The 25,465-nt window shown below is 39.1% G+C and overlaps 1 protein-coding gene across 7 annotated transcripts in view; it reads right to left on the bottom strand.

Annotated features, from left to right (window-relative positions):
• Nucleotides 1–18,463, bottom strand: part of FBXO38 (F-box protein 38) — a 45,812-nt gene extending 27,349 nt beyond the window's left edge. Inside the window, exons 1-7 of one of the 7 annotated variants that reach the window (XM_033096218.1) lie at nt 18,358–18,463; nt 11,896–12,086; nt 8,052–8,185; nt 5,022–5,185; nt 4,650–4,815; nt 1,707–1,844; nt 392–529 (exon numbers count right to left, since the gene is read on the bottom strand). In XM_033096218.1, coding sequence (XP_032952109.1) covers nt 392–529; nt 1,707–1,844; nt 4,650–4,815; nt 5,022–5,185; nt 8,052–8,185; nt 11,896–12,023 — 868 coding nt within the window. In that variant the 5' untranslated portion in view covers nt 12,024–12,086; nt 18,358–18,463. Of the gene's footprint in view, nt 1–391; nt 530–1,706; nt 1,845–4,649; nt 4,816–5,021; nt 5,186–8,051; nt 8,186–11,895; nt 12,087–14,434; nt 14,456–17,833; nt 17,858–18,017; nt 18,284–18,357 lie in introns of those variants that run through there. The other 6 variants (XM_033096211.1, XM_033096216.1, XM_033096212.1 and 3 more) reach the window with 6 other exon arrangements.
• Nucleotides 18,464–25,465: the final 7,002 nt, after the last annotated feature.

The following is a 25,465-nucleotide window of genomic DNA, read 5'->3' as shown; positions in this document are numbered from 1 at the left end:
TGACATCACTAATACCTGAGTTTTATTGTAGGCCTAAGGCATCCAAGTCAAAAAATATCTCTTATCACCAAAGGGCAACAGACATCCCTGTTAACGTTTCTCAGAAAGATTCCAAATATGTGTTATTAACTAAGTAGTAAGTATTAACAAGCCAGAAAACATGCCTATCACTGTATTATTTATTTTGGGAAGGTTTAACACTGCATAAAAAGGAAATGAATACTAGCTCGCGCTCACGGTTATTTATTCTCCATGAAATACACCAGACAGAAAATGAAATTACTAATAAGCATTTTTTTTAAAAAAAGACTCAAAACATAAGTAAAATGCTCAATGATTTTCTTTTTATATTGATTTTTTAAATATTTGGTAACTAAAGAAAAACAAATACCTGATCTCCAACTGTCTTCAACTACATGTTGGATAAGACCTCCAAGAAAAGGAACTCGAACCATTTCCAAATGTTCCAAGTTTCGGGCAGAGGCTAAGCCTGTTACTAGAGGGACATATTTCAAAGAGTTTGTTGGTCCTGGCGTGGGGAAAGGTGAAAAAAAATTCAATGAAACAATATAAATTGCCTTAAAGATGAATTTTCAAATCAGCAGCTGAAACAAATAATTTATAAATTCTATGTCAGAAAATGACAGCCAAGTATTGGCTCTCTGCAATTTCTACTTAATAGAATGAACACATTAGCCCGTTAACCATATATTTATTTAGCATAAGGCCTTTTCAGCAACATGGGAGAGGTGTTTAGTATTTTTTGTAAATTCCCTGAAGTCTCAATAGTTTTGAGCTCAAAATAACTAAGGGGGGAAAGCCAAGTTGAAAATTTAATGCTTCACTCAAGTAAATAGCTCAGTCATTTAAATATTTCTCTATGCAATGACTCTTTTATTAGGTGTTATAGATGATCACAAAACATAGGGTCCAGTTGGTCAAAGAGCTTGTGCTTGACATGGAGATAAAACTAACATGAAAAAATTATAAAAAGATAAAGAGACAGAACATATCAAATACAAAAATAACATCTCCTACACTATATAAAAAAAGAAAAAAGAAGGAAAGAGAAGAGGAAGGGAAGCAGAAAGAGGCAGAACTTGAAGGCTGTTTACAAGTAAAGAGGAGGAAGGAAGTGTGTAACGCAGGACAAGGAAATGATAGTAAAGTATGAGGAAAGAAACAAAGGTGAAGGTTGCAGGGTACAGTGAATAGGCAGGCCTGACTAGAAAGAAAGGGGTATCTTAGAAACGAGTCAGAAATGATATCAAGAGGGGCCCTGGTTACTATGAACTCAGAAGCAGAATAGTTCCCACTTAACACTCTTGGGAAGCAGAGACACTGAAGGTTTCTGAACAGAAAAGTAGTATCAGAAAAGCAGTGTTTTATGCTTTAAGGCAGATTAGGTCAGATAATTATTTACATTCAGAATGACTAGGAGGCCAGAGACAAAGAAAGCACATAGAAATCTATTAAAACAATCCTATAAAATGTAAAAGTGCCTGTAAAAAATATGTAGAGACACTGGGATAGTGTCAAACACAAATCATGTGTCTTCTGTCTTTAAAACAAAAAGTACATTGATCTTCAAACGGTAAGTTACAAAACATAAACAGTAATAGCAAAATATAATTTCCCTTACAAATGCAGCTATGGCGTTTGCTTTAGGCTATTTGTAGGATTCCACCATAACCATGTACCATTACCTGCGCAGTTCCTCATGACGAAAGTTCGTAAGCTGATGCAAAGAAAGTCTTTGAATGGCTGTGGCTTAGTGAGTCTTACCCACTTCATATAAAGGTGCCTTAGCATTGGGATACAAGGAATTTCAGGAACATTCACCCCTAAAACATATACACACAAAAAAGAATAATCAAGGAAGTCACTAAAAGACTGTATACTGTGTATAAGTTCAAGAGTCTACTTTTCAAGCTGAGAATTTATCCTTCATGGCTATTTTCATCAGAACAAATTATCTAATTAAAAGTCTGTAAGATTGGTGTAAAACAGTCTTGTAAAGAACATTTTAAACAAACCATAAACAGACTAGTATTTTGTTATTTCTTTCAAAAAGGTACATGGGAAGATTGTATTAAAAAGTATTTCTATATTTCATACATACTAAGTCTTTATCATAATTCTAAATCTTTCTCATAATTCACCCTTCCAGGATATATGTGCCCAGTAGATATCAAATGAAAATAGGTCGTTGAAAGCAAAATGAAGAAGATGTAGAAGGAATACACAAATTATCTGACTACCAATGCCCAATGTCCCACCAGTGGGAAAACAAAATTTCTCAACACAAAGGCAGACTAGCTGGCTTTAAATATGATTGTTTCAGGATGATAACCAGAGACAGAGATTAAAGATATTTCTACAAATGTATGAATCTTAAGGATTTATAAATGTATGGTAAGAGCCATTCAGCATGACACTGAGAAAGTGAGAAACCCGCCAGTCATTTATTTTAATATTTCAAATTGATAAAGATATTTTATCCTTCTGATTCATGAGTGGCTTAAAGCTAGGAATTGTACCTGAGGAGGACCATATCTGGAAGAAAGGGGATGCAGAGTGGGAGGAAAAGTCAGGAGATATGGAAAAAGAAAGGAGATAGATAAATCTTGTAAATTCTAAATGGAAGGAAGCAGTTCGAGAAACGTGCCCAAGAGTCTAAACACTGTAGGCTACAGAGAAACCAAGGAAGTGACATATGTCTCTGAGAGAAAACCAAGGATCCAGCGTGATGGCATTTATTAGGTTGGTGCAAAAGTAACTGCGGTTTAAAAGGTTAAAAGTAATTGCAAAAACTGCAATTACTTTTGCACCAACCTAATAATAAGCGGTAGTTGGGAAAACCAGTTTAAACTTTTAAACTTGAGTAGTCGAAGGCCTATTAGCAACAGTAACTAGCAATACTGGAGTACTTGAACGGTTCTTTAAAAGCTAAATGCTACAGATCGCTCCCATTGTACAGATGACTCCTTAACCTGGTCCTGCCAAAAAAGCATAGTTAACTTTAGCTTTGAACTATGTAGACTCACTGTACATCAACAGATGGGAAATAAAACTGGGGATGAAAGCAAAGGAAGAAAAACAGAAGAAGTAGGGTGCAGATTGAGACTCAAGATGCAGAATCCACAAAGGGACGTTTAGCATCTACCATGATGGTGGCAGTTCTGATTAAAAAACCCAAAGTAGCAAGGGTGAGACAGATCCAGACAACTACATCCTATGCCTAATCCACATTTTGCCCCAAATCTATTCTATAGACAAAGGACACAGTTACCTGGCTTCCCCAGCATGTTCATTAATTTACTATACACATTTGTATCACCATCACAGTGTTAAACTGTTGAATGAATGAATCAAATGAATTAATGCATTTCAATAACATTTACCAAGTACTTATATTTGCAATGAACTGTGACAAACATCATGGTAAATATAAAGACACAAAAACAAAGCCTCCGATTTTACAGAGCTTATTATTATATACTTTGGCAGTAACAGCTAAAATCCAATTTCAAACTAGATATCCAAGTCCCTAACAAAACTACTCCTTGATCTTGTAAATGAAAGGTAGCTAGAGAGCTTTACTCTTCTTCCGTAATTGTGCACACAAGTCTTATTTAAAACCTACTCCTTATCATCCCTGCTGCTCTCCCTTCACCATCTGACCCAGATGTGGTAATTTCCAGTTCTTTGGGATCATCCCCAAAACATCTGGAATAATGCTTGGAACAGCAGATCATCAATATGTATGTGTTCAATAAAACATTTAATAAATAAGTATTAGAAGTCAGACTATAGTTATAGGAGGCCTCCAAATTCCTTTCAGCAACCTAAGCCAAAGTCAACAAATTTGAGAAAATATTTGCCCTTATCATTTACTTAAGTTGAAATTATTGGGATATAATATCCGAGAACATTTAGATGGAGAATGCACGCTATGACCACTGCAAATAAGGTGCCTTTGGGAAAAAGACAACACCCGCCCCATTTCTCAGGGAAAAAGAGAAGCAGCCGTTTCCCACTGGATCTGGGTTGAAGAATATAGCAGAATTTCCTGCTTGGAGAAGATACAAGTAAAATAAGAGTGATCTAGGAATTTTTATTCTGCAGTGTTTCAGAGCTGAGCTGTATAATAAAGTGGCCACTAACTACATGTAGCTATTTGATGAATTAACATTAAATAAACTAAAACATTCAGTTCCTCTGTTTCATTAGCCACAGTGGGAACCATATGGGATAGTATCAATATAGGACATTTTCAACATCACACAAAGTCATATTGGAGAACTCCCCTCCAGAGGGTAGAACTAGGACCAAAGGGTGGATATTAGAGAACAAGGGCAGGATTCAGGCTCTTTGAAAACAAAACCCAAAAAACCCAACAACTTTCAACTACTCAAACTGTCTTCAAAAAAGGAAATAGACTGGTTGTGAAGCAGTATTTCTCTCACCCCCTTACCTCCCACCCAGAGCTCTTTAATGGGAAATTTTTATACAAGTCTCACAAGCATATCTTTTGCCATCATCAAACAACAAAGCCATTTCTAAAATTCTCATTATTCCCTTTCAGTGAATTTTCAGTTATATGGAATTTTAAGGAGTCACAAGTGAGCCAAGAAACAGGTACTCACCAACTAAATGTAAAGTTTGAATTTTGGCTCCTACAGGAATTTTCAGTTTATTTTCAGGAGGAATTGGAAATGCTCCATTACGATTACGAAATTTCCCCAAAATATGAACATGTGGCATGTATGTCCAAATGGATTCTACCAATTCCAAATGAGAGGTCTCTACACCCTAGAAAATAATGCCAAAGCAAGCATAAAAAAAGCTTTTAATTTAGCATCCAAAGCTTATATTTCTGTATCATAAGTTATTAAGTATGCAACGGAGCTTAAAAGTTTATTATAAATGAAATTTACATGTGAGTGAACATGTTCTATCACTCTTTTAATTTATTTCATCAATTAGCTTAAGACAAATGCTCAACCAGAGGTACTTACCACCAAGTTTGGGCATGCCTGCAAAGCTTCCAGGACTCCTGGAATGCTAAAAGCTTCATGACCCCGTACCCTTCGCCTCTCGAGGTATCTAGGGTGAAGGCCATATAGCTGTTCGACGTCTGGCATCTTCTTCAATAGTGTTAGAAAACTGGAATCTGTGAAACCTGAGAAGTTCAAAAGTATTAGAGCCAACTTCACCTTTCCATTCATCAACATTTACTAGGTGCTTGTAATTTTTATCAAAAGTTAACACAAAAAAGAGGTTTCCTTTTTAGATGTTCATAAGACTAACACAGCCGAACAAACGGCTAAACAGAAAATCTATTCTTTTAGTAACAGAGGAAATGTGTCAGAAACTTCATGTATTCTGAGTTAATACTTTACAGTTGAGGCTTTTAACTGCTTATCACCTTTTTTGGTTCTTGTTGCTGCCTTTAAGACACAGAAATCTTCAATGAGGAACAACACACTTCTAACCCAGATAACCTGGACTATACGATGGGTGGGTGAGGAAGGACCACCTACCTGATCAACACCACCCTCCTCCTTCCCCAAAAGTACTTTACGATCCATAAAACCTCAAGGGCTCTGCAGAGCACGCAACTAAAAAAAGAGTAAGATATGGTCCTCATCTTCAGGAAGCTTATAGTTCTAACCTAAATCCCATCTCAAACTAGGTTCTCTTCATCTATCCGTTTCTTATTTACTCTGCCCTGGGTTTAACGATGACTCCTTGAACATTTTAGACAATTCATTCTTTTCACAAAGACAGATGCAAGTTGCTAAGAGAATATAAGCGATCCAAACTGAGAGGACGCTGAGCTGGCAGAGAGCTCTTTATCTCTGAGGCCAGCTGTGCTCCCCAGTGGGAATCGACCAGATGGGAACAGAAGGAGGCAGGTTACTTCCACAGCAGACGGTGCTGGTGACATAAGTAGGGAGACAAGTCTCATACAGATGGTACTTTATTTATCTGGGTCTTTTTGTTTTTAATACAGGTTGTCAGAAAGCCAACTGTCTGCTCACGAACGACAAATAAAAACATTAACACTCAAGAATAAAATTGAAGCCTAAGTCACTAAGTCTTACACACTACAGTTCTCAAAAGTTGTTCTGTTTGCCCCGGGCTACTCCAGATATGTTAACTTTACAATCATGAAACTGAAGAGTAAGAAGGGACATCAGAAATTACTTGGTCTCTCTAATTATAGTAACAGTTCATATTATTACCTTGGACAGTATCCTTTACTGACTGAACTATTCAAAGTGTTAATCATTTTACATGTTTCTTATCTATTCTTAACTTGATGAAAAATGTTATCACCCCCTTTACAGATGTGGAAAAAAAAAAAAAAAGAAAGATCTTGGAGGAGTTTAAAGCTATCAAGTGGCAGTGGCAGGGCCCAAATTCAAAACCAAATCTGATCTCTGCCAATGTCCATCCTCTTTTGTTGTACATGACACATTGCGGCTCACTAAAATGTGGTTCAAGTTCAACCTCCTTGACAGAGATGGTATGAGAATCCAGAGAGATCACATATGTAAACCATAAGGTATTATATAAAAACCTTAGTGAGCACTATTATACAGAGGACCGGGCTTTAAAGTCCAGGGAACAGGCCAGGATGCATTAGCAATCAGGGTCAGTAAGAGCTTACTTAGGCTACAGACTGTGTGCTGTGACTTTCTTTTTATATTCAGTGCAGGGACAGGAAGCTTTGGGCTCAAGGTATTTCTCCCAGTCTGAAAGAAGTCAGCAATGTGCATACAAATTTTTCTTAGACTGTATCATGTGGGAGCTTCACTATCCTCGTCCTTTATACAGATCCCGTCTCCAGAATCCCTGCTGGCCTAACCTCTGTTAAAGCAAATCCAATATAAGGAATGACAGTCATTTTCACACAGCCCTACTGTTTTCTCTCCTACTATAAATGATCACACTTTGGAATAAGATGACTCCTTCTCTCTTAGGATGGTTTCTTTAAAGTATTTAAAGACAATTGTGGTTTGCTTTCTACCAAGCTAAGTGCTAGCCTCAGGTCTTTATAACGTTCTTCACAAAAAGGTATACACTGGTAAATAACTTTGGCCAACTGATAAGAGTCACCAGTTGACGGATGACCCTCTTGCAAGGATACAGTACCCCAAGCTGTACAATATTCCATCACGCCAGAAGTAGTCTCTCCTGTTCCACACAATAGGACAGACCAAGACAATTATCTCCTCAGCCCTTCACTTCTGTTTAGGCTCCCGACTACCCAGTCTCATCACATTTTCTAAATATCTGAATCTGAACATTATTGATGAAAGGTGGCTAAAAGACATTTAAAATTGCTAAACAACAGGTTAAAAAAAAAAGCACTAATTAATGGACTGATGTTAACCAAAAAGAAGCCTGATTAGCTCTTCATTTTAATTCTTGCCTTTCAGGTGTGTTCTGCTTAACCAAAGTCGTCAACTTTCTTTTCTCCTGCTCTCTATCTGAAGTCCATTTGGTATGGTTTGACCTGCAAGGCCAAGGCCTTATTTGACAATCTCCAAGACCTAATACGGGCATTTTAAAAGTGCTAAAGAAATGAAAGTTCCAAACGTGGAATTTCTGTGGCCTACTAGCACAGCTTTACAAAAACTGATAAATATTTGTTTAACTAGAGGTGCATTAAGGGGTACAGGAAAATTATGAAAACCTGCATCGTAGAACAAAGGATACTTTGTCTAATGTGATAGACATACCTTTAGTTAATAAAAGGCTCAGTAAGTATTCTCTAATCATATATATTGTGGAACAGCCTGATGTAGTTCCTTAATGGAGCAGGAAATGAAAACAACAGACCACTAAAACAGTAAAGCATCAGGCAAAATGTATTGTATTAACCTAAACCAACCTAAATAATTTAGATAAAATCCTGCCGCCCTACTTATGAGGTGATTCTGATTACCTATCTCAAGACAACAAGTAATATTTGATGGGAACATTATTGTTAGTGTCTCGTAGGGCTCCCCTGTACCTTCCAGGCCAAATCCACTTACCACTTGGCATGTATTCCCACCACCGCCCTGCGCAGAGATCCACAACCCTCACAACTCTCAGATACAGGGTCACTGCTTCCTTTAGCTTCCGGGAAAGACACTCCATACACATGATATCCTGCAGAGGGAGGTACCTTTGTGAGAGAAAGAAACTCGTATTTATCAAGTGGGTTAAGTATTTTCCTCTCCCTGATGGGTTATTTTTTTCCTTCCTCCATTCTCCTACCTCTCAAATGAAATAAGACCTTAGGTATTCACAGGGTTTTTAAGATTAACATGCATACATGGTTTTTTACTAAAAACAGGTAAGTCAGCAAATATTTAACTACTGCATTCCCTACACAAGGCATTTGATACAACTTCTTTTAAGTATTTAAGGACAAAGGAACTGTCAAAAGACAAAAAAAGGAAGAAAAATATCAGTACATTTCAAGGCAACTAAAGGAATGTGAGGAAGATCAGAGAGAACTGATCAATTTGAACATGGCCACCATTATTTCAAAACTTTTACAAGATCCACTTCCAGTAAGGGCTAAAAAATTCCTCTCTGCTCCCTCAACACCACACACAAACTCTATTTTCTCCATCAAGAGATACGTATACTAAGTTTATAGTATATAATTTGTTCCTAGATCTTTTACCTTTTCAGCCACACACTCTGACAAAAGTATTGCATAAGCACTGAGACACTTCATCTAAATAACAATTTCCTCTTTTCCAACCTCCTGTTATTTCTTCCTTCCTGAAACTTTTCAACTAACCTTTACTTTTGTTGTTTCCAGTGATACCAATGTCTATTTTGAAAGACCAGAAAATCTCATCCTCTCTCTTTCTTAACATTCTCCATGCATACCTAGATTCATTTTTTTTTTTTAATGGTAAACACTACCCTTTATTGAGCTGGTTTGTGTCACAGACAATGTAAGGAAGTTATTGTTTCACAACTTGACAAGATAGGTTGTTCTCTATCTGCCACACAGCCCTCCCCCAATCCATTTTCTTTCTTCCTCTGCTCTGCTGTGTACCCTCCTCCTCTGGCTATCAGTTGACTTTGGCCACTGTCAAGAACAAACAGAGGCTTTCTGCTGTTGCTAGTCCCCTAGTTCAATTCTCCAACATCCTTCATTGATTCTCTTAACCCTACCCACACCTCTCTAAATACTCCCTTCATTAAATTATCTTCCAGTTCCAGCTGAGTGTATCTTGTTTTCTGCTCGAACCCTCAATGATAAAGTAGGTGCTATGACTTCATTTTGCAAGCGGTGAAAATGGCTCAAAAAAGTTAACAGGCAAAAAGTCAACACCTAGTTAAGAGGGAGGAAGAGCAGGGATGTCAACACAGGTGGGTCTAATTCCTAAAAATTAAGCTAATTCTAAAACAAAAGTCCAAGTATGCCTGCTGAATATTTCTCTACTCCATTTTTTTCTATCTCTGGCCCCTCTCTCTTTTCCTTGGAAACTATTTAAATAGAGAATCAAATTCTCTACAGAAAAATCATTACTGCAAACTTAATGTACATTCTCCACTAACTCAGTATAAGTAGGACAATTTTCAGAAACTATACAACTTCACATTTTATAAGCAATGAAAAATATTAAATTTGTTTTCTAAATCAAGTTTTGCCACTAAAACATATTTCCCCCAAATGATTGTTATCCAGAGTATTTGCCTGAGTTAATCATTATATTCCCTTTAAATACAAACAGATCAGTAATCACCTGAAGTTTATCTTACATCACATTTGCCCTCAGAAAAACAAATGTATTTTTCCTTCATATATATTCAGTGGGGCTAGAGTGCAAAAGGCAGATCAAATACATTTTAGAAAAGATGTGTTAACATGGCACATAGAGCAAAGATTAGGTTTCTAAGGAAGCCAGTTTTTCTTGTTTCATGAAAACATGCTTAGTAGTTACTACAAAATTACAATGTGGGTCCTCAGAAGAAAACTTTAGAAGCCTAAAAATAAATCGTTTTTTTAGAATTAACATCTCATACCAAATTCAAGTGTTCAGCTTAGTTCACAGTTCATCTTACATTCTGCCAATTTGCTACATGTTTTTTTTACATTATAAGCAGGGTAACATCCTTCTAGATTCCAATACTTCCATCTGAATATTATTTGAACTGAAGAATGTTATTTGATCCACTCTCAATTTAAAATATGGTCCAATTTGTTCCCATGTCCTACCATTATTCCACAGCATCTAACACACAAGCCTGGAAACAATTTTACCTATGATTTCTTCTAGAATTTTAAAAGCTTTATTGTTTATTTCACTGATGTATTTAGAATTTAGTTGTCAGATATGAGACATAAGAACATGCTTTTATTCTTTTCTCCAAATGGTTTTGAGGTTGTGACATCACCGCTGAATAATCCACAAAGCTCTTCCTCATTGATGTGAATACCAAGGTTTTCATAAACTAGACCCCAAATATATTTGATTCCGCACATGGAGCCTGTATATGCAATTTGTCTGTTTTACTCAACTGTCTGGATATCTCCTCCAATACCAAGTATTTAATTACTGTATATTTTAGCATATACTCACATTTGAACATCTGGTAAGATTATAGAATCTTTTACCAAAAAAATTTAGCTATTCTGGCAGACTCTTTTCTGCCAGATCAACTCTAGTATAATTGTTATGTTAAAAAACAAACAAACCAAAAAAAGTGTTATTTTAATTGAGCCTTCTATTCCCAGACAGAACTGAACGAAAACTACACTATGTCACAGAATAAGAAACTGCAGAAGATAAGAACTAATACAAATTGATATAAGAAAAGTAAAGTGCTTATGGTTCCCCAAAGTAACTCTGCTATCACTATTTTACAATTTTTCAATCTGCAAATATTCAATAATTTTAAAAAATTCAAAACATTTCTAAGAACTTCATTTATGGAAATTTCCCTTAGGTAAATAACCTAACATAAATGAAAATCCAAAAGCTTAGAAAAGTTCATTGTAATTGTATAAACTACTGGAAACAATCCAGACGTTAGGGAAAAGGTAATTATTGTGTCACAGGAATAGAACGCAATGACTAAAATGATACTTATGAAGACCATGTAGCAATATGAAAATAGGCAGTACACAATAACCATTAACACTTACCAAGCATTTAAGCCATACAATGTGTTAAGCGCTTTAAAAGCATTATCTCAGTGAATTCTTATACTAACATCTTTGTACCTATCATTGGTCCATCCACTAGTAAATGAGATTCAGGATTCAAACGCAGGTACCCAACTCCAGTATGTTAGGAATTATTTGAATGGATAATGACTGAAAGAAGGGAGCAAGGGAAACTAGAATGTTTTTTGTTTATTTGTTTAACTACTGTTATAATGCAGTTTGGATTAAAATATAATTTTAAAAAAGATTTTGAAAAAGCTTATCACAAAACAACTTTAATATGTGCACTACATATGGTGATGATGGGTATTTCACTAAACTTTTGTTTCAAACACTTACGTATATGCACATACTAAGCAAAATGTGTTTCTCACTGCAGATGGTAGTCAGAAAAGTCAGACACACTGTCTTATGTATAGTACTGTAATAACAAGTCAACAAATCAGTCGATAAGAACTTCACGCTATCCAATTGAACTTCCTGCAACAAAATAAATATTCTCTATCTTCACCACCTGTGATGCCCTACACAGTAGCCACTTGCCACATAGGGCTACTGCAACTGAGGAACTGGATTTTAAATTTTATTTAATGTAAATTTAAATGCCATATGTAGCTAGCGACTACCATATTGGATAGCGTACTCTAGGATTTGTTTGTACTTATACATTCCTGGTAGGTGTAAGTCAACCAAAGTCTTACCTAAAAATATGGCAAAGCACTTCATGTGAAAGTTGATTCATATAGTCCTTTGTTTCATCTGATATAGTTTCTTCAGGGATCTCATTATTCATGAGACAAGTTTTAACACTTTTCTTTCGTGGACCCATTGCTGCGTTATCTCCAGTATCAAAGAACAAATCTCTCCTCTTGGTTACTTGAGTTCAAAGCACCTGAAACCAAGCAGAGAATAGACTAAAGCACCAAACCCAGATGCAGAAATTATCTCTATATAACCTAGGTAAAACATTTATTTTAAAATACAGACAGACAAAGGTAGTGCTATAACAAATGGTACAGACCACATTCAAATTAATAAAATTATTACACAAAAGGCGCAGAACATGGTTTTCTGAAGAGCAGTAAGAATACAGAAACGCATTATTCAGAATAAGTAAAAATCTAAGGAACCAGGAATCCTGGATTCTAATTTGTTTTCTGACGCTTCCTAGCTAATTCACTCAATTTCTCCAAACTTCAATTTCTTCATCTGTAAGGTAAGATCTCTCACTTCCCACAGTCAGTCGATTGGCTATTCTTATCAATTTTACTGCAATACTGCTCCTGCATCAAATCCCACTGGCTCTCAGGCCTCCATCAACCCTCACCCCGGCTACCACAGTGGCTTCTAAGTAATGGCCACCACTGTATCCCCAGGGTCTGGCACAGTAAGCCCACATTAAATAATCTGCTGAATAAATGCTTACCATAACACACTTAAGCTAGAGTTAGCTTTTAAAAACATTCCTCTGCTTGCGCTAAGTGAAAAGAGCAAGATGTTGAATTTGCATACAAGAAAAAGGAAAACTATGTTTGTGTTTGCATGGGACATTTTTGGGAGCATCCATGACAAAATGTTAACAGTGGTTAACCTCTGAGGAGGGAGAACAGAGGTTTAGGAAAGTAAGAAAGAGACTTTTACTTTTCATATTCTTTGAACATTTTATATTGGTCATGTATATTATATTTGTTAAAAAACAAACAAAGAAAATCAGCCTGCAAGGAATCCAGTTTCTAGAGTAAAATCTTTCCAATCTGGCCTCAAGCCACCTTTTCAAGCTCATCTTTCAATCCTTCCACTTGCTCCTCAGGACTCACTCCAGCTGCACCAATAGCCTGGTTTCCCCAAACACACTGATCTTCCATTCGGACTAAGCTATTAACTCTGACTAGAATGTCCTTCCCTTCCCTTCCTTTTAGTTTTTTGCCTAGAAAACCACTATTTTCTTTTTTTAATCTGCCTTCAAAATCTAGTTTAAATGTTAAGTACTCTGTGAAAACTTCTGCTCGCCCCCTTTTCTGAGCTCCCTGGAAGACTTCACATACGCTTCTACTATAGCAATATTTTATTAGTCGTGTCTGTGCTGGGAAAAGGAAAAGATCTCCATCTCCCGTTTCTAGATGATAAGCCCTTGCTCATGACAAATCCTCAGGTGACTGATGGATCTCTCCATGCCTCCATATGCATCCAGTAGCTTCAAGGCTGCTAGAAGCATCTCACGCTCCTATTTGCTACCACAGCACTCAAACTCAGCAAGAAGCCCGTAACCCTGGCAATCGTGTACTCAGATTTGACTCCAATAAAGACCCATCATAACCAGCTACTCTACAGCACTGAAATGAGTCAACAAGACGATTAACCAGTATGGAGCAATCCAACCATGGATTAAGTCTCTAGTGGTTATATTTTAGCCCATGCTTCACCTTTAAGCATCTTGACAACTCTAAACATTCACGGAGAACATGTGCTTGACTTCTCATCATTTAAGTAAAAATCTTTCTTAGCCCTTCTCCCTTCTTTTTCTTTACCAAATCCACACCATTTAATAATTTACATCCTCATCTTATGACTCCACCTTTTATTGTACCTTGGTTTTTTTGCAATGCTGTGGTTTTGGGTGAAATCAGATTTAGTAGCCCCATTCGAATTTTTAAAGCAAACTACATTTGCATTTTTAAACCAAATAGAGGGCATCTTAAATATCACTGAGTTTATAAAAGTTCACTTGTTCGGAACTCAGAAAAATATTTACTCACAGATATGACATTATACAACATCATATAGAGGTTATGTTTCCAGCAAGCCCACAAAAATCGGTTTAACGTACAGGAGGCATTAACATTACCAAGGGGCCTAAATTAGCAGGACTAACACTGAAAGTGTAGGTGAATTTGTATGTGTATTCGCCATACCATGCCTAGAACTGAAGTCCTGGTCATGTAGCTAATACCTACTCAGCAGTAGGCGGAATAGCGCCCCTACTCTAAGTGTCTGGTGGGGAGGGGACTTGTGGAGATGAACACTGATGGAAAGGATAAGATCTCTGTCCTATATCCAGGGGTTTAACAGGACAGGACCTAGAGACAGGGGAAACCCATCAGTCCAAGGAGGTGCCCCTGGAAATGTTCAGGAGATAAAAAGCTTCCTCATTAAAGGACTCACTTATCTTGCCTTCCCATCACTCAAACTATAAAGGACAGCAAAATTGTTTCAGCTAAACTTGGCTTCATCTTCACTCACGTGAATTAACAGCTAGACCACAAGCACTTCATCCCAGGCACAGAGTAAGAGCGGTCTGGTATCCCTGTGTGAGAAGAAAACACCATGCAAGACACGCAAAGTCCCAAGTGATCTCTTGTACGGTGCACTCTCTTAATCGCTTTTCTTTCACTAGGATGAGGGATAAAAGCAAGTGAGCACAGAAAATTGCCACAACTAGCTTTCTATGTCTTAGTTTCTTCCTACCCCTCTCTCCTAAAAATATTACCATTTGCCACTTGAGAAAGTCAACAAAGAAGGAAAGGTTCAAAGCAGCAGTAGGTTAAAAGGGAAAGAAGAATGGAGGAACATTCCAGTTATCAGCAATAGATTCAGATGGGACATTGCAGTTGGTTTAGCAAAGGAGTCATAGAGGTTAAGGGAGAGGTGAGTACAAGTAACAAGTGAGTATAAATGTGTGAAGACTATAGTTTGCAGCAAGAGGTTATTTCTAAGGTTAGCAAATTCTGGAAGCTTCAACTCTAATCCTCAAAAAAACGTCATTCTACAGAAATACAGAAACCCAGAATATTAGAAGTTGAAGGGGCCCTCAGAGGCTACCTGGTCACACAGTTCTTAATTTTTTGGAGTTACAATAGAAACCCATCTGAGATTATGCTGAAAGCTGCACATCTTCTCCCCAAGAGAAAAACAAAACATATGCAGACTCATGTACACTGAATTACAGCAGGGGCTTCACAGACACAGCCAAGCTCATCCAGAGGTCCCTATCCAAGAATGGCTTTCTCCATTTTCAGATGGACACAGTACCACAGAAGATAAGTCACTTGCCCAAGGGCATATACTAAGCATCCGAGCTCAGGAGGGGATTCAGACCCCCCAACTCACACTACACACACTATCATCAAGTCAGTCGGTACACCTGGGCTGTCTCCTGGCATTCCACAGCTATGCCCCAGTGCTTAGAGATGGGTTTCTGGAAGCTCTGACAGAACTCCTGCTGACTGCACCCTCTTTCACAAATTAGGGTTTGTGGTCCATCTAATTCAGGCCCCCACGCAGCAGCCTCCAGCAGCCCTGGGTATCCTCCAGTCATTCTGTGGCTGTCTATTGCAGACCTTAGCCACAGGAAGCACCATTTTTGTCCTGGCAGCCCAACTACATTCTAAGTAGTAAGCCTGTGTTGTTTGTGAGTATTCTTCCATAACACAGTTCCTCTTAGGTATACTCTTCTTCTAACCTGTCAGTTCCAATCTCCTCCCATCCCAAACAAAACGACACTATCCTCTGCTAATTCAGTTCATTCTGGTTGTTCCCAAAAATCTATCAATTTTTTTAATCCTTAGCCCTCAAGGCTATCTCCACCTCTTGTAGGGGAACACCAACATTTCCTTGCTTATAAAATCAAGTTATTTTCCTTTTAATCCTCTATTACCATCATAGAGGTGTTAAGACTTATTGTTCACAATTCTCGCAACCGATATCTGTAAAAGACCTGATATCTCTTATAGGTATCAGCCTGATAAAAGGCTGATATCTATAAAAGACCTATCTAAATTCACTCCTTTACTCCCTTAATGTCACAACTAAAAAATCTCCCTATACCTGTTCAATCGTTGTCAACATCCTCCTCCATCCCTGACTTATTCTACTAATTACTCCCTTCCCCAGATCACATCATACCCTCTAGGGTATTTGTTTGCCTCTTATTACATACTTTACAGGGCAGATAAACAAACTTACCTTACAGCTAACCAGAAATCTTAGGGACCTCTTATTTTATAAAATGTTCACAATTCTGTATCAATCTCTCATTCTGTATCTAACTAATAACAATTCTCTGGAGAAATTCCTCCTTTTCTTGATTGCTATTGTCTATCTGTCTATGTATCTCTCCATCCATCCACTCATCCATCTATCCCAGGGGTGTCCAAACTGCGTCCGCTATTGGCCTGCAGCAAATTCCAAAATTATATTTAGTTTACTTAAATAAACCAGGTGAGGCAATACGTACTTCACCTCGAGTGAGTGGCCCGGCTGTTTGTGTATTTTACCGCATATGGCACTTGGTGAAAACCGCTGAAAAAAGTTTGGACACCCCTGCTCTATCCTTTAAGTAATCCATCCTTTACTCAATTATTTACTTCCTACTAAGTGCAGGACGGTAACAAAGTCTTTCTTCCCATGAAGCTCACAGTCTCAGAGTGGAGATAGATTCTATCCAGTTTCTTACAACTCAAGTCATTTCAATTCTTACAACTTAAATTCCTTTTCATTACCCTCACCTCTTTCCCATTTAAAAACACCTCTTTCCCATTTAAAACGCCCAAAGTCATCATCTTAACTGGGCAAGGGCCTCCCTGTCCTTCACTTTTCTAATGCCCTTCTTCAGTTTTTACTGGCTTCAGCTTGCTCATCTCAAAGTAATCGTTTATGTCACTTAACTTGATCCCATTTCTCATATCTTCTCATACATCTTCTATGTCTCCTACCTAGGACAGCCTCTCTTGCCTAAAGAAATAACACCCCACATCCACCAAGGTGCTCAGATAAAAAACAAACAGAACTAGAGTGCCGAAAGGGTATAGGAATCACCCAGTCCAAGCGTTCATTTTCCACACATGGGAAGTGAGGGCCAGAGAGGTAAGCTGGGTTGCCCTAAGTCATAAAGTCACAAAATCTAACTGCAAGGACCCAAGGCGTCAGTTCCAGTTCCAGTCCAATTTTATTTCACTATGTTACTTTACCTTACTGGAATAATTCGTTACCTAAACAAGACATAAAAATCGCTGCATCATGAAGAAGGCTTAGGGAATCACCTACACCGGTAACTGTCAAACGTTAAAGTTAAAAATTACACACACTGATTTTTCAATCTATATGACTACATATGTACCGTTTACCCTCGCCCAGAAAATCATGGCCTTATAGAGCCATTATTTTATTCTTCAGTTGTGCTGAGAGGATGGGATAGGGGGACTTAAGAACCAGGGACCCAATTCAACACCTTCATTTGCCAGATGAGAAATCTCAAGTCCTGAGAGAGGAAAGAATTTGCCCAAAGTGAACCAGCAAGATAACAGCAAGTTTTACCACCAAAAAAACCCCAAGGTCTCCTATTTTTCAGATTGGTGTGTTTTACACTGCTGGTATGAGGTCCTAAAACAAAGTCTGCGGGACAGAGCCCCCCACTGCACGAAGTGCCCATTTGCCCTTGGCCGGCTTGGGGCCGGGAAAACCACCACGACAGACGTCTTTGATCGGTCAACTCCTGACTATACAGTACGTAAGGAAGACACGCTTTTCAGGTCTGTCTCTAAGGAAAGACTCCTTGAAAGGGAGTGGAGAATCTGGTTTTTCAGAGCTAGGAGGGGCATGAGAGTCATCCAAAACATTCGTTTCACAGATAAGCATCCTTACCACAGTAAAGGTAATGGGCCTGGGCACGGTCACGTAGTGAGTCGGTAAGACTAGAACTCGGGGTTCCCGACCCCCGAGCTGGCCGTCTCTCACAGATGTATTCGTCGGGGCCGGCGCAGGCACAGCCCCTCAGTACGCCGACTACACGCCCCCTTCAATCTACTGGCTTAAGCACTGACCGAACATTAAAACCGTGGAATTCAGGACGCCCGGAGGGGACGGGGGTCCCAGAAGCGGTCGCAGCCAAACTCCCTCCTTTTGTTGAAGAAATCGAGATCCACCGAGGGTTCTGTAGGCTGGAATCTTGAGCCCGATGCAGACAAGGTGGCAAACTTCGCCACCAAGGCCTGGAAGGCCTTCAAGCACCACAAACCCAATCCCTGCTTTCCCGGGAGCTCTAGGCCCGAAAGGGGCTCGGGACCGAAAGCCAGGAAATCGGGAGCCCCGGCGCCCGCAGCCCGCCACACGCACCCCGGGCTCTGCGGCCCGCCTCCCGTCCCCTGGCCCACCGGCCACCGCCTTACCTACGCCGGGCCGGGGCTGTTATTGTGGTTGAGAGGGAGGGAGAATCCCTACCGACGCTTCCCGCGGCCCCCACCACCACCACGGCGCTTCCGCTTCCGCCGCCGCCGCCGGAGCACTTCCGGAGTGTTGTCATCCGGGGCAGGGCCGGTACCCAGAGTCCATGTTGGGTGTGAGACGCAGGCGTCGATGCACCGCAGCCATGTTAAGAGTGGCATTTCCGACAGGCCGGGGGTAGGGGGGGAAAACTGTCCTTCTTTCACGTGACTGCGTCGCGGCGCGGGATGCGACACCCGGGAATTATGACTCCGCGGTTACTGCTATTTTGACCGAGAAACTGTAGTTAGTGGTCAGCAATGCAGGCTTTCGGACCAGAAAGAGCTGGTTCGAGTGTGAGTTCCTCCACTTAACTGGCAGCGACCACAACAAGCACTTCAACTCTAAGTCTCAGATTTGTCATGAGAAAATGGACATCATTATGGTAGCTACATAATGAACCACTGCAGAAGTTAGTGGCTTAACACCATTTGTTATGATCGTCATGATTCTGTGGTTGGACTGGGCTCAGCTGGGCAGTTCTAGTTTGAGGTCTCTTACACATTTGTAGCCAGATGTCAGTTGAGACTGTAGCTACCTGCAGGCTCAAACGGATGGTACATTGTTGGCAATTCAGGCTGGCAGCCTCCTAGAAGTTCCCCACAGTTATCCAGCAGGGTACCTACCTACACATGACCTCTCCCTCTGGTTTGGGTTTCTCACAGCAAAGAATTGGGTTCTGGTAGGAAGTCCTTGGACACAGAATGCGGAGAGTGAGCTGTTCCAAGCAGTACAGGAGGAAGCTGCAGGGCAGGACTTATGATCTAGCCTTAGAAGAAGTCCCAGAACTTAGTTCTGTCCCATTCTATTGTCAAGGAAGCCACTAAGCCAGCCCAGAATCAAGGGGAAAAGAATAAGACACCTCTTAACTGAAGGAGTAGCAAAGAATTTGTGGCCATCTTTAATGTACCATACTACCTCATCTGTTTGTTTTTAATTTTTTGGATGTATGTACATTTTATTAGCACAGTTATCAAAAAGGAAAACTGGTAGCCCCACCAATGTAAAGTATACTGTCGTGAGTCTCAAGTGTAAAGTCTTGAGTCTGCACATGAAAGATTCTTTACATGATTTTTTTAAATTGTAAAATATACATGACATAAAATTTATCATTTTAATCATTTTAGGAGTACAGTTCAGTGGTATTAAATATATTTACATTGTTGTGCAATTACAATACCATTGACCTCCAGGACTTTTTCACCCTCCCAAGTTGAAATTCTGTACCCACTAAACAACAATTCCCATTCTACTACCACCTCCACCCTTCTACTTTCTGTCTCTAGGTATCTCATATAAGTGGAGTCATATAATATTTACCCTTTAGTGTTTAGCTTCTTTCACTTAGCATAATGTCTTCAGGAGTCATTCACGTTGTAGCATCTGTCAGAATTCCTTTTTAAAGCTGAATAATAAACTATTTTATGTACATTCTGCATTTTGCCTACTCCTCCCTCAATAGACATTTGGATGGCTTCCACCTCATGGCTACTGCAAATAATGCTTCAACGAACATGAATGTGCTAATATCTCTTCTGGATCCAGCTTTCCATTCTTTTGGATCTATACCCAAAAGTGGGATTGCTGGATCAGTTCTATCTTTAATTTTTCCACCATAGCTGTACCATTTTACATTCTCACTAAGAGCGCACACGCATTCCAATATTTTCACATCCTTGCTCTCATTTGTTTTCTGTGGGTAGGTAGACACTTAGAACAGTGTCTGGCACACAGCAAAACCCCCACAAAGGTTAGCTATTATTTGATTGTTCAGAGACCTCTTTTTCTTCTTCCTTCTCATTGATAGTTGAAGTTTCAAGTGCTGAATTCTTGGCATGTAATATTTCTGAAGTTTACTTTCAAAGCATCTTAAGTTTTTCTAAGTTACATAATGAAATTCTGTGAAAGGATTCTGTTCAGAGGTAATATGCATAGACAACTGCAGTTTCAAAACCAAACACAAGGTGGGAGGTTAGGCCCAAAAAACCAAACCAAACCAAATCAAAAAACCTGGGAGGATTTTTTAAACATGAGCTCTGAGTGAGCATTAAGCAACAAAGTCCTTAAATTCTAAAAGTAACAGGGAGAAAACAGTTGTAATTTTTAAAAGCTGGTTGTGTTTGGAGCCTGACATGGTTTATTCATTCATTTAATATTTCCTGAGTACTTGCTCTGGGGCCAGGCATTGGCCTAATTGTAAGAAAACAATTGTGAGAAGTTGATATGTTTCTACTTTCAGTTTGGGAAGGGGAGACAATCAAATAACCGTACAGGTGAATCAATTTTTCAGAAATAAACAGATGGGGGTTGGCACCCAGTTAAGTTGTTGAATACAGAAATTAATGAATGAGTGGATAAATCTAATATACTCAAATTTTCCTTTTAAGCATTTAAATTTAACAAACAGAAAACATGTTTTAAACGAAGAAAACTTGCCAAATAAATAACTGTTATAACTCTATTCAATTAAACACATAAATATGGCAAATGAAAACTGTTCCTCAAAATGCCAATAATATTTAGCTTTAATAAAATTCTTATTTTTACAACTTAAAATTTTAAGTTTAAATCAATACTCAGTTAAAAGTTTCAAATTAGAATCATAAGATTTATCCATCATATTCCTTAAGATGCTGTATTTTCTTACTATGTGACAAATATTTTAAATGACAACTATTTACAGACTTTCTTAACAGAAAATAATATAAATATGATTTAATTCTCATTTCTACGCTTAAATTGAATCTTTTGGGGGTTGTAAAACAATCACTTAAAAAGCCATTCGATTTCCCATATCTGGGAGTTGCAGTTGGATATTGATTGGATGGGTGTTTGGCTGGGCCCCAGGATTTCCTTCCTACCTCCAACCCTTTTTCTTTTAGCTCATGAGCTATAAGGACACATAACTGAGGTGGTAGCAGTTATTATCTCATCATGTAGATGGAGTCTCTACGGGAGATGACGAAACCAGCATTTAATTAAATTCATAGGCTAGCAGAGGGCAGAGATGTAGAGTAAGACTCCTGTTGCTTAAGTCTGGATACTGCTGTGCTTGAAATAAGTAAGACCCGTCCTGGCCCCTCCTAAATGCATGAATCCACACATTTCTCATTTGGCCTAAGCTAAGTTTCAGTTGGATTTTCATCACTCTTAACCAAAAGAATCCTGATATATTTCTTATGCTGTGTTAACCATTATTCTCCTCTATTATCCCCAACCTTCAGAAAACATGTTACCCCAAGTAGCCTTGAAAGTGCTTGAGAAATGAAGGAAGATGGGAGGGAGGGCCTACCATGAACCAAAGTGGTACAGAAGTGAGGCATAAGAATCAGAAGGTGAAATGAGGGGCCGATGGAGAGCTCTGAAAAATTAGGGATATAGAGTAAGGAGTAACCATGAGAACATAAATGCCCTGGAGTCCTCTGAAATTGGGAGGACACCAGACTTCCCGTGGTTTGTGGAATGGAAATTCAAATCATTTTGTATTTTTATGCAAGTGTGTTTTCCAGGAGGCTTAGCTCTCTGGGTGACATTTCTTTGCTTTCTACCAGGGTAGTGAAACGTTTCAGCTCCTGAGGGTATCATAATTTCTCATGATACAAATAGGCTAAGTAGTTAGCTCTAATAAGGGCAGAAAAATAGCAGGAGATTGAGCTTTGGGCAGACCTGAGGACAACCTCAGACTCAGAGGAGGGAAACATGGCATCCAGGAAAGATAGTGCCCAAGCATCTTTGTTTATGCCAGACTTACATTCATTTCTCCTGGCAATAGTACCTAAATATTCCTTTGGGGAACAATTCTTTATCCTCTTCTAGTCCATATAGTAGGGACTGCCTCACCCCTGGCTCCTGCAGCGCCCTGTAATTCAGTTCATTTCAATGAGAGTTAAGCATGCTTAGAGCTATAATGACTGATTCAGGAATCTTATCCCAACTAATCTAATAAGCCTCAAACCTTTGGTTAGACGTTTTGGCAAAGAAAAGCTCTCTTCTATTGAAATTGTAACTCTATAACTGTCAGGGTCTACCAGAGGGACGGCGGTCGGGTGGGGTGGTCAAAGCCAACCTGAGAATGAAGACAACATCAAGGAAAACGTGGATGGATCCAAAAAAACGAAGAGCAAAATTTCTGGCAACATTTTTTTGAGACTCTGGATCCAGCCATGCCTGAATTCAGAGATTCCTCTGGATTTTTCAGGTACAGGAAACATGGAAGTGCTCTCCGCAACCCCCCCCCACCCCCCACCCCCCTTTTTTCCTTTATTCCGGTCACTTTGAATTGGATTGTTTTGGGGGGTGTTCTTCTTCAAGTTCAATATGCTACACGTGGTTTGCCCACTAGAGGGCGTAGCTCACTCACGGCACTTGTTCAGAGACAGCACGCTGGCAGACCGGCTTTTCCAAAGAGACCTGTTGGGATGGTGCGGTGTCCCAGCCACAAAGCTCACATTCCTGATAGAGAGAGCCCTTAACTTAGAAGGACTGGGAGAGCAGTCAGGTAATCAAGGCATGGCTACAGGCATAAAAAAATGGAATAGGACTATGGTGCCAGGTGAAAACTTGCTCTCTAAAAAAAATTTAAAAAATGAAGCTTCCTTAGTCTTAAACAGAAAAAAGGTAAAGGTAGGAATGGCAAATAGGTTTTGTCTTCCATACCAAATCCTGATTGTCAAGGCATGCCTGGATTGCTATGTTGAGAAAGATTTTGAGGCCACATCCAGCTCAGTGGAGTGTACATACTATCCCTGATTACTCGTATCTGGTGTGAGCCTGGGGAGAAGCAGGAGGTTGGATGTGATATACTTCCCACCTATGGGTGAGATGCTTCTCGGTAGGGGTGCTATGGCATTTTGAGGTGTCAGTCTTCACTGTGTGGGACTGTCCAGCGCATTGTGCGGCCTTAGCCCACTGAATGCTAGGAGTACCACTCCAATCACTGTGACAAGCAAAAATCAAGTCCCCACATATTTGAAATGCCTCTTGTGAGAATAGTACCAATCTATTTGAAAATCATTAAGTTTGAGCAAGAGTGACTTGACTTGGATTTACCAGAGGATTACACTAGAGCTTCTAAAATTCTTTAAGACTAAAGGGGGAAAAAAAAAACGAGGATTTTTTTTTTTTCTTAGATCCTGAGACCAGATGGAGCTTGTTGTCAGGAGGGAATAGGCACTGAGAATACAGATGGAAATGAAGAGTCTCCAGCAAAGGGAAGAAGATCATATGGGGACAAGGAATCAAGTAGAACCTAACAGCAGGTAATCAGCATGTCATCCCTGGTTGGGGAAAGGGTAGAGGGAGTCTTAGCTGTGGGAGAAGGGGTGTCCTGTGAAACGTCAGTGTCATTTGGAATACCCTCATCCCACCTCAGGGTTCCGTTGTCTTGAGGTGTTTCTTTGATCAGAGTGTGTTTTTATATGACAGTTCTCAGCTGCCCTCCATTCTGTACCTCTGAATCCACTGAGTAATGTCGGTCAACATGATATTTGGAACAAGGTAGCATATGAGTCAATGAATGAATAAATAAATGAATAAAATATTCCCTACCCCTTGATTTAAGAGTTCAAGTGTCACCTATTTTCATATTCTTGATGCACCTGGAGAAGTGAGAAAAGAGGGTCTGAGCAACAGGCATTATATTATAGCCACTTTCAAGTTTTGCATTTATCAATGATGCCCTCTAGCCAAAGACCACCAAAAATACTTTAGTTGAACAAGTTGGATTTATTATTGCCGAGAGAGAGGAAACACACACAGGAAGCCATAGGGCAATCTCAGTAAAAGGATATTAGAAAGGATGTAGGACTGGGGATTATTAGGTTAATTTGGGGAACATTTAGGGAAGACTGGCTTTCCTCTGGATTGGATACCCTCAGGAAGTGGGAGTAACACTGTGATTTGGTTTCTTAAAAAGTTTTATTTCACAGGAGGGAAGAATAGCCAAAAGCTAGAGTTGTAATTGGTAAAGAAGCAGCACTCACTCATGTTAGTCTAGATAGGGGATGTTTGGTATTTTGTAATTAGGATAATGTTCATGTTTTTGCCTGTGTTCAGACATGCTTTTGGAGTGGTATTGTCTCTGGTTACAGAGTGGCTTTGTCAGATTTTCATGATCTGTGAAATTATGTTAAACACGAGAATATCAAGGCCTAGCTGTGAGCAAGAGGCCAACCTGTAGCAAGGTCAAGTTCGGCTCTTAGATGCCATGGATTTTCTCTTTCTCACATTTTATCATATTTTGAATAATCATTTGTTTCCTTGCTCTTTTACTCAATTATAAACTACAAGGCCCCAGACCTGGTTTGATTATCACTGAGGACACAGAGTCTAGCCAAGTCTCTCTGTCTCACAAGCTCTTAAAGATTATTTACTGAATAAATGAATAAATTGTCCAACTAGCCTATCAGACTGTGAGTTGCTCAAAGTCAGGGGCCACTTCCTGTTCAATTCTGTACTTCTAGAAACAAATACAGTTGTGGCGCATCTCATTAAACATATCTTGAGTTAAAAAGCAGCTTTCCATAACATAGGATTTATTGATTTTAAAAAAAAAATAAAGCAATATAATGAATTCCTCTTTTTGAAGGAAAGACGATGCTTAATTCACATGGGTTCATTCATGATGAAGAAAAATCATGTCACATTCAAGATTTTTCGGCATTTTCCATAGTGTTGAATGTGAAGAGTGAGTTGCAAAGCTCTAAGGGAAATCGACATAAATATTTAGAGACCGTTGTTATGAAACATAACCTTTCTTCTCCTATCCTAGTTGTGCTACAATAAGTATTTTAAGGGAAGACAGGCCTTGATTTGAAAACTCCTGACTTATAAATAACCCATACTACAGAGATTTACATCTCTCCTTGCTACTCCCTTCACCCCAAAGACCACCCTACTTTGTAATCACGGTGAACTATGATTAGATCTTTTATCAAATGCGTAAACCTGTATGTTATTAAGTGGAAGGAGGGGGGAAAATGACATGCTGAGGAACCCTGGAAAAATCTTTTCACT

This window comes from Rhinolophus ferrumequinum, chromosome 24, assembly GCF_004115265.2.
Source record: "Rhinolophus ferrumequinum isolate MPI-CBG mRhiFer1 chromosome 24, mRhiFer1_v1.p, whole genome shotgun sequence".
Classification (NCBI taxonomy): domain Eukaryota; kingdom Metazoa; phylum Chordata; class Mammalia; order Chiroptera; family Rhinolophidae; genus Rhinolophus; species Rhinolophus ferrumequinum.
The sequence above is the reverse complement of the archived record's forward strand: the minus strand, read 5'-3'. Positions and strand labels throughout refer to the sequence as shown.